General features: G+C 39.1%; 2 protein-coding genes across 2 annotated transcripts in view; both read right to left on the bottom strand.

The window, feature by feature from the left end:
* Nucleotides 1–6738, bottom strand: part of mylk5 (myosin, light chain kinase 5) — a 50995-nt gene extending 44257 nt beyond the window's left edge. The window contains 3 exon segments of the mRNA XM_041231647.1: nt 803–934; nt 6377–6545; nt 6656–6738. Of these exon segments, the coding sequence (XP_041087581.1) occupies nt 803–919 (117 nt within the window). The 5' untranslated portion in view covers nt 920–934; nt 6377–6545; nt 6656–6738.
* Nucleotides 6739–8658: 1920 nt separating this feature from the next.
* Nucleotides 8659–13709, bottom strand: LOC121301762. The gene is made up of 5 exons (XM_041231360.1): nt 13606–13709; nt 13093–13241; nt 12255–12403; nt 9191–9316; nt 8659–8973 (listed from the first exon to the last, which is right to left on the bottom strand). The coding sequence occupies exons 1-5, from the start codon at nt 13653–13655 to the stop codon at nt 8659–8661; spliced, it is 789 nt and encodes a 262-aa protein (XP_041087294.1). The 5' UTR covers nt 13656–13709.
* Nucleotides 13710–14005: the final 296 nt, after the last annotated feature.

Genomic DNA, 14005 nt, shown 5'->3' with positions numbered 1-14005 from the left:
ATTTTAAAAAGCACTGCTGGGATTTAAACTCAATTATCCAGGTGTGTCTGAGGCATGACCTCAGTGATTTAAACCATGAGGCAGAGCTGTCTTCTCAGAGTTCTCTTTTATTTTATATATCAAAACTAAACAATAAAAAAAACAAAATAATCAAACAGAAACAACTGGGTTAGCTGTGGCAATCCAATACCCTAATTTCCTCTCTTCTGACCTGGCCGGTTGACCATGCCTCCCAGTTTTGACTTTATTTATAATATGAACTATAATATGCAGAGGTAAGGAAAACATTTCAAATTATTCCAAGAAAAAAACAACTTGATAACCCAGTATATCATTTTATTTAGATGATCTACCATTGCTTATTAAAAAACAAATACAACCCTTTCTAAAATCTGAAATGTACATGAGCTGCAATTTTAAGGAAATTAGGTGAAATTGTGGGTTATCAAGTTTTTCCATGACACCCCTCAAATGCTAATTGAATTACATTACAATTAATAAGGAGGATGGCAGGATGTATCCTTCACAACCATCAAACCTGAACTTCACACCATTTCATTTAAAACCACCAGTTTCGAAACCATCTAGGAGTTCTGTGTCTGTGAGCGGTAGCAGAAAGCCCTAAATGTAAATTGTGTGTGTGTGTGTGTTGGGAATATAGGGTTGGCAGGGAGGGGGTTAAAATCCTCCCTTAAAGACTTTATATTAAAAGACATATTTAACTATGTGAGGGTACCATGTGCCGTCTGCCAATTTCACAAGCTTTCCAGTTAATAATGACTTGCATAGTGATTCACCCTACCTTAACATAGAAAGTTGCATTCTCTCCTTTGTGAACTGATGCGTTCCGAGGAGGCAGAAGGAAAAAAGGTGCCTCTGGACAAGCAGCGAAGCTCTGCGTCCTCCTGATTCTATACATTGTCTCGAGAGGTGCCTAACGAAACAGGACAAGATTACACTGAAGGGGGTTGACCAGCTGAGCCATCCAAAAGGATAGCAAGGTCAAAGCAAAGTGTAGGAAAGCACAGCACATTGGAAAAGCATTGGCAAACAGTAAAGCACAGCACACTGGGAAAGCATTGGCAAACAGTAAAGCACAGCACACTGGGAAAGCATTGGCAAACAGTAAAGCACAGCACACTGGGGAAGCATTGGCAAACAGTAAAGCACAGCACACTGGGGAAGCATTGGCAAACAGTAAAGCACAGCACACTGGGAAAGCATTGGCAAACAGTAAAGCACAGCACACTGGGAAAGCATTGGCAAACAGTAAAGCACAGCACACTGGGAAAGCATTGGCAAACAGTAAAGCACAGCACACTGGGAAAGCATTGGCAAACAGTAAAGCACAGCACACTGGGAAAGCATTGGCAAACAGTAAAGCACAGCACACTGGGAAAGCATTGGCAAACAGTAAAGCACAGCACACTGGGAAAGCATTGGCAAACAGTAAAGCACAGCACACTGGGAAAGCATTGGCAAACAGTAAAGCACAGCACACTGGGAAAGCATTGGCAAACAGTAAAGCACAGCACACATTGGCAAACAGTAAAGCACAGCACACTGGGAAAGCATTGGCAAACAGTAAAGCACAGCACACTGGGAAAGCATTGGCAAACAGTAAAGCACAGCACACTGGGAAAGCATTGGCAAACAGTAAAGCACAGCACACTGGGAAAGCATTGGCAAACAGTAAAGCACAGCACACTGGGAAAGCATTGGCAAACAGTAAAGCACAGCACACTGGAAAAGCATTGGCAAACAGTAAAGCACAGCACACTGGGAAAGCATTGGCAAACAGTAAAGCACAGCACACTGGAAAAGCATTGGCAAACAGTAAAGCACAGCACACTGGGAAAGCATTGGCAAACAGTAAAGCACAGCACACTGGGAAAGCATTGGCAAACAGTAAAGCACAGCACACTGGGAAAGCATTGGCAAACAGTAAAGCACAGCACACTGGAAAAGCATTGGCAAACAGTAAAGCACAGCACACTGGGAAAGCATTGGCAAACAGTAAAGCACAGCACACTGGGAAAGCATTGGCAAACAGTAAAGCACAGCACACTGGGAAAGCATTGGCAAACAGTAAAGCACAGCACACTGGGAAAGCATTGGCAAACAGTAAAGCACAGCACACTGGGAAAGCATTGGCAAGTAGTAAAGTGGAGTAAAAAAAGAAACGTCTACTTGAGTCTACAACCCAATAAACTTCAAATACCTTCAAGTTGCCTTAAAGCCTATAAAATCAATGGAAACAGGTCTATTCGCATGAGAAGCTAGCACATGCCCAAACCCTCCAAGCATGCTCTAATTTCTACTTTGTAAGGGCAAGCCAAAGCCAATATTAGGTTTTATAATATTAATAAAATTGCTATATCCAGTAATGTTATGAAATGTGCCGTACACTTACACCCCATTAGCAATTACCATTCAAAACACAGCTCATCAATTAGGACAGACCCCAATGGGGAAAAAAAAAAAACTGTTTGAGTGAAAGTGGAGGCAAACTACTGCAGTGTTTACCAGAAGCACGTTACTTTATCATTACTGTATCCCGTGGTGTCCATATCGCAGTGAGATCGCAGCCAAAAGTTTTGCTATAGAATTAACAAATTTTGCTTCATAAAGTCAAATGAAACCTGCTGAATAATGTTATGTTAACATATCAAATTACATAATGCTTTGTAGTTTTCCATAGTACTTAACGAAAAATGTGACATTTTGAAATCTAACATGAAACACTGTACTACTGTTATGGCCTCCGTTAGACCTTTGCAACATCATTTTGTAGTTTATTGGATTACATGATGTTAAATAAAATATCTAAATTATGTTCAGACAGTGTTTTTATTTAAATTATGTCTCAATCCTACAATTACACTATGTAACACAATTTTTGTTCCTGGGTAGTAAGTGTTATTTCCTAATTGCTTATGCCTCAAAAGTATAGAAAATGGCTATTATTCCCTACAAACTTTGCTTTTGTGACCAGGACAGTGATATTTTGAAATGTACCTATTTCCAATGAGAAAACGGTCTTTTCATTCACATAAAGTCCGAAAAAAACAACATATGAATCCAAATTAACATGTATTTATACTAAAGTAATACAAAAATGACTACAACAGATTTAGAAGTGAGTAGTTTTTCAGGATTTACGATTATACTGTAAATCACTTTCACGAATCAGCCCCCAAATGTAGTCTCCCCTCATGTTCTCGTTATACTGTCCTTGGTAGCGGCGTTCAAAGTCCAGTATATCCTGGTGGAAGCGCTCGCCTTGCTCCTCCGAGTACTCTCCCATGTTCTCCTTGAATTTCTCAAGATGAGCATCAAGGATATGGACATTGCGGGACATCCTACAGCCCATTGTGCCGTAGTTCTTCACCAGAGTTTCAACCAGCTCCAAATAGTTTTCGGCCTTGTGATTGCCCAGGAAGCCCCGAACCACTGCAACAAAGCTCTTCCAAGCAGCTTTCTCCTTACTAGTGAGCTTCTTGGGGAATTCATTGCACTCCAGGATCTTCTTTATCTGTGGTCCGACGAAGACACTGGCTTTGACCTATGCCTCAGACAGCTTAGGGAAGAAGTCTTGAAGGTACTTGAAGGCTGCCGACTCCTTATCTAGAGCTCTGACAAATTGTTTCATAAGGCCCAATTTGATGTGCAGTGGTGGCATCAGCACCTTCCTGGGGTCCACCAGTGGCTCCCACTTGACGTTGTTCCTCCCCACAGAGAACTCGGTCCGCTGTGGCCAGTCCCGCCTGTGGTAGTGCGCCTTGGTGTCCTTGCTGTCCCAAAGGCAAAGATAGCAGGGAAACTTGGTAAAACCGCCTTGGAGACCCATCAGGAATGCCACCATTGCAGCCTCTTTATGCCATCTCAGAAAAATGCAGATATGTATCCACTTAGGCAGCTGGAACTAAACTGAACTGGTGGGCTTAAGGCCCCTGTATTTATACTACTATTTATATTACTGGAAAGTTCTAGAAAGTTCTAGAAGTTACTTCAAGTTTACTCAGAACTGAATCTATCTGGAATGTTCTGGAAAATAGGTAAATTTCAAAATATCACTGTCCTGGTCACAAAAGCAAAGTTTGTGGGGAATAATAGCCATTTTCTATACTTTTGAGGCATAAGCAATTAGGAAATAACACTTACTACCCAGGAACCAAAAAAAAAAAAAAAAAAAAATGTTACACAGTGTCATAGGTAATGTCAAACTTTTGGCACATCTGTACAATATCAATGCATTGCCATCACTATGGAAAACATAGTTGTTCATCATTCCTAGAAAATGTATACAATTTTGGGGTATTGCTCTTGAGAGATGCTTTGCTCATTAACATCATTTGAAAAGCAGATGGCGTGGTTCTGGAGAGAATTCAACGAACAGCAACCAGACTAATGCCAGAGAGAAAAGAGCTATGAAGATAGGCTGAAAGAATTGAATCTATTGCGCCTAGAACAAGAATAATTGGGGAAGGGGCTCATTGAAGTCTTGAAACACTTAAAGCACAGAACAGAAACCAGGACCAGAGGACGCAACTGAAAATTAGGTGGAAAGACTTCAGACAGAGGGTAGGAGACACGTCCACACAGAGTAGTGAGGGGATGGAATGGGTTACCTAGTCACTTGGACCCAACTTGACAACATTTTGAGATCAATCATCTACTAGGAACATAGACGAGCCTCCTCTCGTGAATGCATTTTCTTCTGTACTTCTAACCTTATTCAGGAATGCTCTTAGTCTGCAGATTAAGCTGTGTAAAACAGGCTGCAAATGTCCCACCCCCAGCTCCACAAACCAGCAGGGATGTCCCAATATTTCTGAAAACTACTGTACCGTCATTTTGTGTGGCAGTGACATTCAGATAGTGTCTATTTAGTGGAAACTAAAATAACTTTAACGATATAGCAAACCAGTATAAAATAAATTTGAACGGGAAGTTCTTTTTTTTATATATTTCAAAATGTTGTATGTTGTTATTGAGTGAAAGTGAAAGCCCTCGTTTTGATGTGTTGGGAGTGCATGCTCTATGCAGGTGCATGTCCAGCTGTCACACCCCAGAACATCTCTCATCCAGCAACAATACAACATCTAGAATGCACTCCTCCTAGGATTATTCGCTCTACTTGTTATTTTATATATAAACTAGAATTCTCATTTGAACTTGGCTTAATACAATGTTTACTGATCTTTTAAAAGTACAAAAAGCCTGTTTATTTTGGAAGGCTTAATAATCGACAGTGCATTTTAAAAGAGAAAGAAAGAAAGAAAGAAAGAAAGAAAGAAAGAAAGAAAGAAAGAAAGAAAGAAAGAAAGGTACCATACATCTATGAACGCACCTCCAAAAAGACAGGAAAAGCCTAGCAAACATCAATAAAAGTCAAAGCAGAGTTCAGGGACCAGGAAGAAGAAAGCAAGTGAAAATGCTGCAGTTTATTACAGTCTGCAATACAATGAGACTGGGAGCTGTGATTGTGGAGAGCATTGTCACGGTGTCCCTTTTTAATGTCTCACATTCATAACTATCTTTTTTTTAACCCATACAAAGTTCCCCATGGTAAATTTGTACAGTAATTTAGCAGTTTCCCTGTGATTTCCCCATTGTTATAATATGCATTTACCATAGCTTACCATGATTTTTGTGGTTTTTTTATGCTTTACAATACCTATAAAATGCTATTGCTATGCTATGCTATGCACTTCGCCATGCTATTGATATGGGAAACTTTTATAGGGGAAAGATTATTTAATAAAAAGCCATATCATAGTACGGGCATGTGAACATATGAAGAACAGCATACTGCATAGCCACCCTATTGGAATGAGGCATATTTTCACTTTGCCCTCCATGCACGCCTTGTATACACCGAAGCATTCCATGACAACACACATTTCTATGGAAAATGTGGTGACTAATAACTAATTAAGCTACATATTAGCTAGCCATCAGATTTTAGTTCCCACCCAACTAGTTAGTTTTTCAACATGTATAGTAGGTCATCATATGATTAGGATATATATATATATATATATATTATATATATTATATTATATATTATATATATAAATATATTATATATATATATAATATATATAATATATATACTAGAATATCTATAAGATAAAGTTGTAATGCATTTGTTTTATTAAACCTGTTTCGTTAGAAAATACAATATATTCAACACAATACATAGTTAATATCACATATATGTTATCATACTGTTATATGAGCCTTACAAATGTTGGCACACTGAGGTTAAATACTTATAAAGCACATGTTGGTTGTTTGCATGTTATAAACTATTAAATAAGCAAAAAAGAGCAATAGAAAATAGGACAAAATAGATTAAAGCCACACTTACATTCAGAAGGAGCTGCTGGTTCTGCTGGCACTTTAGTGATGAAAATGATTATTTTCCTCTAACACAGGTAGGAAATCAGGATTCTCCTTGATCCCACTTTTTGTCCTCATTCAGAGTCTGTTCCATTCCCACCTCTTTCCGCGCACAAAGGCATGTTGTTCAAAGTTCGCTAAATAATGCAATAAAAAAAAAACAGGCAGGGCTTTAGCACACAATACAATTGCTTTAGTGTTTTTAAACTTGTTTACATTTGCATTCAATCCTCCAATAGAAACCCACCTACTGGGAAGGAAATCAGAGAGTGAGACTATGTGCATGCATTGGCATTGACAGCTGAGCTGTTTCACATGCATGCACAAAACTGCTTCAGAGAAGAGGGTATTTCTCAAGAGATAGGTATGGTCTTCTGAGCCTTATGAAATTATTGGAATTTAACAACAAGGAGCCTAACACACCCTACAGCACAGACAATTCAGAGCACAAGACCTGCTGCTTCTGATTTGCCAAAGTGTTTAGAGAACATATGATTAAATTCTTTGTTTGGCCAATTTCTTCCTACAAGAAGGATTGATTTCATGTATTTCTACAGGGATTGCACTACAGTATAATTTAGTGCCAATATTACAAGTGATACAAATGCAAACATGTAACATAAACAAACACAATTATTTAAAGATCACAAAATATATTTAAAGATTACCATTACCAAAATCAAAAAAACAAGCTATTCTTAACATTGTATTTACAGTTAATATTAATTCCTCTATGTTAATATAAATTCCTCCATATTTAATAAATGTATTCAAAAAACCTTTGAGTTGTATTAATGGGATGTTGTACTGTTAGAGATAATAAAACTGCATTTAGTAGATATCTATAATTCTCAGTCATAAAAACTGGGTCACAAGGTACCAATTATGGCTTTAATTTGCAGCTCAAATAACTGTCCTAGATTTGTATTGGAGATATTAAACAGTATCCACTTAATTGTCAGAGTGGGTCAAAATGAAAGATTCAAAAGGTAACATTTCCTTGCTATCTTTAGGGTTTATTTGACTACATTCGGCTTTGTGTACTCTACAAGTGGATTTAATGACAAGCCAAATGACCTCCACCCACAGTATACTGAATTTCAATTGTCCACCCAGCCAATCACAAGACAGCGTACAAATACCTCATGTTCAGACTACTACTGTACAGCTAAACATTAGTGCTACTCTGCAGTTCTCTCTGAGATTGTACCTGCTTTTTAATTTAAAACCTCAAGTAAATTGAGCATTGGAAAGTTTAATACACAGCATAGCTAGCACTCTACTCAGGCTGCAATGCCTCAGCAGTGTCAGGGAGCAGCAGCCAAGAGAGGGTTTCACCTTTACTAGGAACACATCTATCCATGAGAATTTACACTTTACAAAGTGCTGCTGTGGCACTGACTTTCCATTCAAAGAGAGTTTTAGCAACCAGTTATACCAGAAGACTGGTTACAAAACTCACAGACATCAAAACAAAACCTTGTAACACAAAAGGCACAATCTGCAGAAGAGAAAGACCCAAGAGCTGGAGGAAGAGATTACAGCAGGTGGTTCTATTGGTACCACTAGAGCAGAGAATTACCATTATTTAAATAATTAAGAGGCCATTTCTGTTCCAAGGTTGTGGATACAATCCTCTGGCTGTACAGGGTGTATGTAGCTTTATTGATGTCCTCTACATTTTGTTCAATTAAAAATTAGCCCTTGTCTCTGTATCTTCTGGTTCATTGTATTCGTCTTCTCCTGGATGATCTTCTTCAACATAATGTTTAACCCCCGCCATGGCCCCAAAGACCTTCTCTAACATGTCTTCTCTCTATATATAGTATGTACAGTAATTTCATATGATAATGTACTGTGCGTGTGTGTGTGTGTGGGGAGGGGGGTCACAACATGAAACATATGAGAACCCCTGCTCTATAGCACCACAACTAGAAGATCACTAGAGATAAGACATGTTTCAGAGCTCTATAGCACCACACAAGGATTTGATGACAGAGGCAAAAATTATATTCAAAGTATTTATAAACAACAAGAAAGGTAAATTAGTAAATTCAGCATTTTGTGAACTCTTAAGTATTGGATGTCACAATTCAGAAGGGGGGTGGTGCAGAAAATGACTTTAAACAAAACATTCAAGCCTTTTTTTATACCCTACCGTAACTAAATAAAATGCCATGGCTAATTTTAGTTTTTTGTGCATGTTTTATCGAATGTTAAATATCTACGTTTTAACAAAGATGACAGTCTTCAGTCCACTTGTCTGATCTCCTCCACCTGGTCCGTGGAGCGCGCAGGGTTCAGAGGGCGGCTGTGTGAGGCAGTGCTAGGTGAAGGGCTGCTCATTTGGGTGTGGAATGGGAGGAAGAGCTTTTGACTAAGGTCTTCAATCTCCAGAAGGTTACGGCAGCCAGTCCAACTCCAGCTGTAGGTGGAGAAGTTCTGTTGAAAGCTTTCCAGTGCCTCAGGGGCGTTCCACTTTCCCAGTTCATCCCACAATTTCGAGGTGTCCCTCTGCTTGCTCTGAAACAGCTCATTCAGGTATTGGTTACTGCCCTCCTTGACCTGCCGGGCAGAGAGAGAGAGAGCTCAGACAAGGTAATGTCTCTGTATGCAGTCTTTTTTTATAAATAATAAAGTTACTGCTTACCAGTGTCATTGCATTTAAAAAAAAGTTTCTGTAACTTACTTAAATCACTGTTAATCGGAATCAAAAACAACGAAAATCATAATATCCTATTAAATATGGCCAATATTATTATTTTTTTTTCACATAACTTACCCTTTTCCTTATTAGAGCCATGCTGTCGTACCTCATTGTATTTCTAGTTTTCTTAGATATTCTTAATTTGACCTGCACTGGGCTAATCATGTTTTTCGTTTTGGGTCCTGGTCTCATCGCAATAACCTGAAAGCAAAACAACTTTGCCAATAAAAACAGTGCAGAAAATCAATTAATAAATACTTAATGATTTTTGTATTAATTGATGGAACAGAAGCAAGGGCTGTGAGGAGTAAGCCCTGGGACTTGAACTAGGAATTATGTGCTTGTGACTTTTGGAAGATGACATGCTTGCCCCTTGACTCGCGGAGACCCGCCCTCACGGAGGTGAGACCGCACCGATCGGTCTCCAAGGCTAGGGCCCAAGCGTTACGTCCCCCAAGGGGAAAATGAAGAGAAGGATAGAGGATACATTTGGGAAAACTAGAATAAGTTGCCCTGACTAATAAGGAACGCCTACGCTTCGGGAGATCGGCACGGCCAGACAGAGAAGAACTGGCATCGATGAAAGCAAGACCAAATCAATCGGCCTCCAAGCCCAGGGTGCATGTGTGCTGCACCCAGGGGAAGCATGAAATGATAGAGATGTTAAGATAGATTTGGCCGGGGGTCCCCTCTGGCTCTCGAAGAACTTGCATCTGTGCCACCAATGGAAAAAAAAATTAACACAAAAAAAAGAAGGGTTAGTAAAGAAACATAGGTTAATTAGTGACGATCATGGCATACAAGCAATATTCTGTTTGGCCGAATAGATATCAGAGAGATTGATATCTGATAAGGTACTGCCCAAAACAGAAAAAAAGAAATAAAAATAAATATATATATATATATATATTACAACAACTATGATTGTCAAAATCTGTAAGAAACTGGCTCACAAATGGAGAATTTCACTCCTGGGAGAAGGGAGACCCCTCGTGGCAGAATCTGCCAACTGCTCGACTTGCAACGGTGATAGAAAAAAGGTTAATCAGTCCCATGGTTCAATCATGATACAATGCAATGAAAACAGCAAAAGAAACGACTTTTCTACAATTTCTAATGTTGTAAGATAATTTATTACCTCCCTGCATATGTTAGAATCATGCCAGAACGAGAAGATGTTGTGAATAAATGCTGCATAATTAATGTAGACAGCCAACGTAGTCGTGTAATGTAATATTTTAATAAGAATGACTGTGTTGCTACCACTCTGGAGCACAGATAGGTCAGTGGGGCCGAGCCAGCAGGACTGTACAAACAAGTAAAAGCACAACAAAACACAGAGCAGGGCTGACAATCACAGACCGTGGTCTTAGTGGGTCAGTGCAGGGATCTCTATATCAGTTCTAATATTATTCAACATCTCTTGGGTTACTCAACAAACGTGGACTGTTAAAGCTGATAGAGCCACCTGCAAGATACATTCAGCAATATTTTAAACTCGGTCCTGATGGTTCTGAATAATTTTATATTATATTATAATATTATATATATATAACTAAACAAAAAAAAAATGTAGTGTGTTCAGTAACCCTCTCAAAAATGTACAGTCCAAAGGATCAATTAAGGGACCAAAAATACAGCACAAATACACTAACAACTTTTCAAACATTTTGTTGCAGCAACATAATGAAAATAGCACAGTCTGTATGTATGCGGTCATGTGGCACGTCACGTTATCATCTAGACCTATATAAGCTGCATGAGAGCAGAAGGATCTGTACAAGGAGCGTTGACCCTTAACGCAGTGGCTGCATTTACCGACATGCCAGGGTTCTTCAGTCATGGTGGATCCAGTGCAAAATATTGTGACAAGCACCAGACATTCTACACTGGCCCAAAGCACTGAAGCCTTCACTAATGGACAAGACACATTACCACTCAAAGAGTGCTCCAGGAGCTACACATTGCGGACTTCAGTAGCAGGTCTCTACTTGTTTGACTAGTCTGTGTATAATGCAATTCAAGACAACTCCCAGAGGGAATAAGAATGAACGTAGTGAATTGATAATGCACGTAAAATGATGGTGTCATCTGCCTTAAAACAGAATGACTGGGGGTCGGACTGAGTGTGTTGCTTTATGTGTTGCTTCTTTTATCCCACCCAGATCCTTTAATAACTAAATATCTTGGAATTCCTGACCAGCTAATCATCTTCTCTTGAAATATATTCAACCCTACAGGTTGTCATGGACCTCCTCCTAGCGGTTGGTAACACTGCGATCAGGTATATACTCACCGCCTGACAACAGAGCTTGCTCTTCAGTTGAATGGAAAGACATTTGTCTTGGAAATGTATGGCTTGGGGTTCACATCCACCCCTTGCCTTTCCATTCTATTCAATGGGCTGAGCTGCCAATTCATTACCAGGTAAAGTGTTACCACAAATATATATAAAAATCAATTTGCAGCCAATGCAGACTGACTATGTGTGACAATTGTTCTTCATTATTCCCTCCCACACAGTCATTCCACCTGGCTAGTAAACTGATAATATTGTGGATACCACTGCAGCTGTGGGACCAGTTTTTTGATTAAAATAATTTGTATATATTTAAAGAGGAGACAATGATCTACTCAGGGATACCGAGATATTTCGTGAGCAGTGTGCTTGAGTGGGAAAAACTGGGCCCCACTGACAAAAATTGATCATATTTTGAAGCAAGATTGCGCTTGTGAGATAGCTTCACTAAAATCGTTTGCATATGTTTAAAGAGGGCATGATTAGCTATTCAGTGCTATCTTTTAAAACTAGATTAAAATACTTTTTTATAATCATCATAAAATGATTGTTCATTGTTCACATTTATTGTTTACTGTTACTTTTAATATTAGTCACGTTTTTGTCTATGTAAAGCGCTCTGGGGCAATTTATCATGAAAGCTGCTATATAAAATTAATGATTGATTGATTGCTTGCTGTTAGTAAGAGGTGGAATTATTAAGGTGACCGCCAGTGTATCTACAGCTGTAACAAAGAAAACACAGCAACACATTTGAGGGGGGCTTTAATTTGCACAGAAATGTTTCTAGGTGGGATAGTGCTGGGTGGCACTGCTACCATTGCTAGTCTGGTGACCTACCGTGTTTTTCCTGTGGAGTGAGATATGGCCCCCAGGCTCACCCTCTGGATCCAAGGCGGGGTGCCTGGACCCAGGTTTCCTCAGCAGCCTCTTGGGCCGTGCCTCTGCTGTCAGACACGGCAACACTGAGTACGGGCTGCGTGATTTACCTAACACACACACAACAGGTAACAAACTCAGCCATCACATTTCAACTCTATCACAAATATACATGGGAAATATACTGCAGATGGTGGCCTTATATATAGTGAGTATTCTTATTCTAGCCATATACACATTGGTGTGCTACATATTCATATTTTAGTAATGTATGTTAAATTCTATCTTGTTATGGGTTACCTGGGTGGTTACCAACATTACATACAGATATCCATGCATATATTCTTTTGGGCCAAATGTTAAAATTGCAGTCATGATCATATACAGATAGATAGTCAGGGTGCCCCATATACAGGTAGACAGACAAGACGCCCTCTATACATTGACAGGCAGGGAGCCCCCATACTTTCTCAGGTGTCAGTGCTCAAGAACCAGTGTAGTTGAGTGAAGGGCCTACCACAACTATCTAAGAACAATCTGGGAATGTGGGAATGCACAGTAAGAAGTAATGGTGAAACACAGCGTCATATAGAGCACTGCCAATAAATCTGCTTAGAAACTATATAAAAGAGGTGATTTATATGAAATTGTGGCTGGTAATGAACTGTATCACAGTAATATCTAACAGTGCCTCCGCGCGAGTTTTGTCTGAATTGGATAAGGGGTTTGTATGGCCATGTACCCAGTGGAAGTCAATCACGGGGAATCAGGTTGCTATGGAAATGTAAAGGTCCCTTACTACTACACAGCGGCTTTAGGTATTTAAGCAGCTGCTTGTCAGTCAATCCCAAGAGGCTGGCCCCTTTAGAGTAGTCTCCAATAACGTGGTCTCCCTCGATTTTCATCAGCTTCTTCTTTAGTGTTCTCATGAACATTGCATGGTAATATCTAATAGGGTTAAAGAAAACAAAGAAAATAGGTTTATTATCGTGATAAGACCAGCGCAGTACCTTTTAACATCTAGAAGCATGCAGTCGCTAGGAAGGGAGGGCTGAGAGAATCTGCAAAAAATTAACTCAAGCCTATCAGTTTTAGATATGTTTTATTTTTGTATTTTTAGACAACATTAAAACATAATTTAGTAAAAATTGCCTACTGCCATGGTAATTGTATACAATAAACATTACTGCAACATTACTGTAATAGTAGAGTTTTAGCTGAATTACTAAAATATCAACCAACATTAAACACAGTCCCTAATAGTTTATATATTATGGCAGCAAGAAATAAAACAGAACAGTTTCTAGCTCACCTGACAATCTCCCCTGTTTGCTTGTGAGAAAGCGCTCCCATTCCAACCATTTTGGTTATCACAGTGTAGAACACTGTGTCTACAACATCTTTGGAATTAACATCTTTGGCAAAGTCAGAGGAAACTAAAAACAAAGAAAAGATACAAACTGCAACATACATAAAAAAAACAAAACAATATATTGTACTTTCAAGTGGCTTGTTTTGTGAAGCCATGCAGGGAGAGAGATGAGAAGAGGAGGGAGGCATTGCTTTCAGTATAACAAAGTTAGCCTTTACTATTCAACCCCACTTTTAATTCAATTTAAACATTTCGCTGAAGAAAATCTACAAAAGGATTCTGTTGACTGCTATATGAAGACGCACCAGTTACTGTGTCACAGACATTCATCTTGATCTGG

This window comes from Polyodon spathula, chromosome 28 (genome assembly GCF_017654505.1).
Source record: "Polyodon spathula isolate WHYD16114869_AA chromosome 28, ASM1765450v1, whole genome shotgun sequence".
Lineage (NCBI taxonomy): Eukaryota > Metazoa > Chordata > Actinopteri > Acipenseriformes > Polyodontidae > Polyodon > Polyodon spathula.
This window is presented reverse-complemented; position numbering and strand designations above follow the sequence as displayed.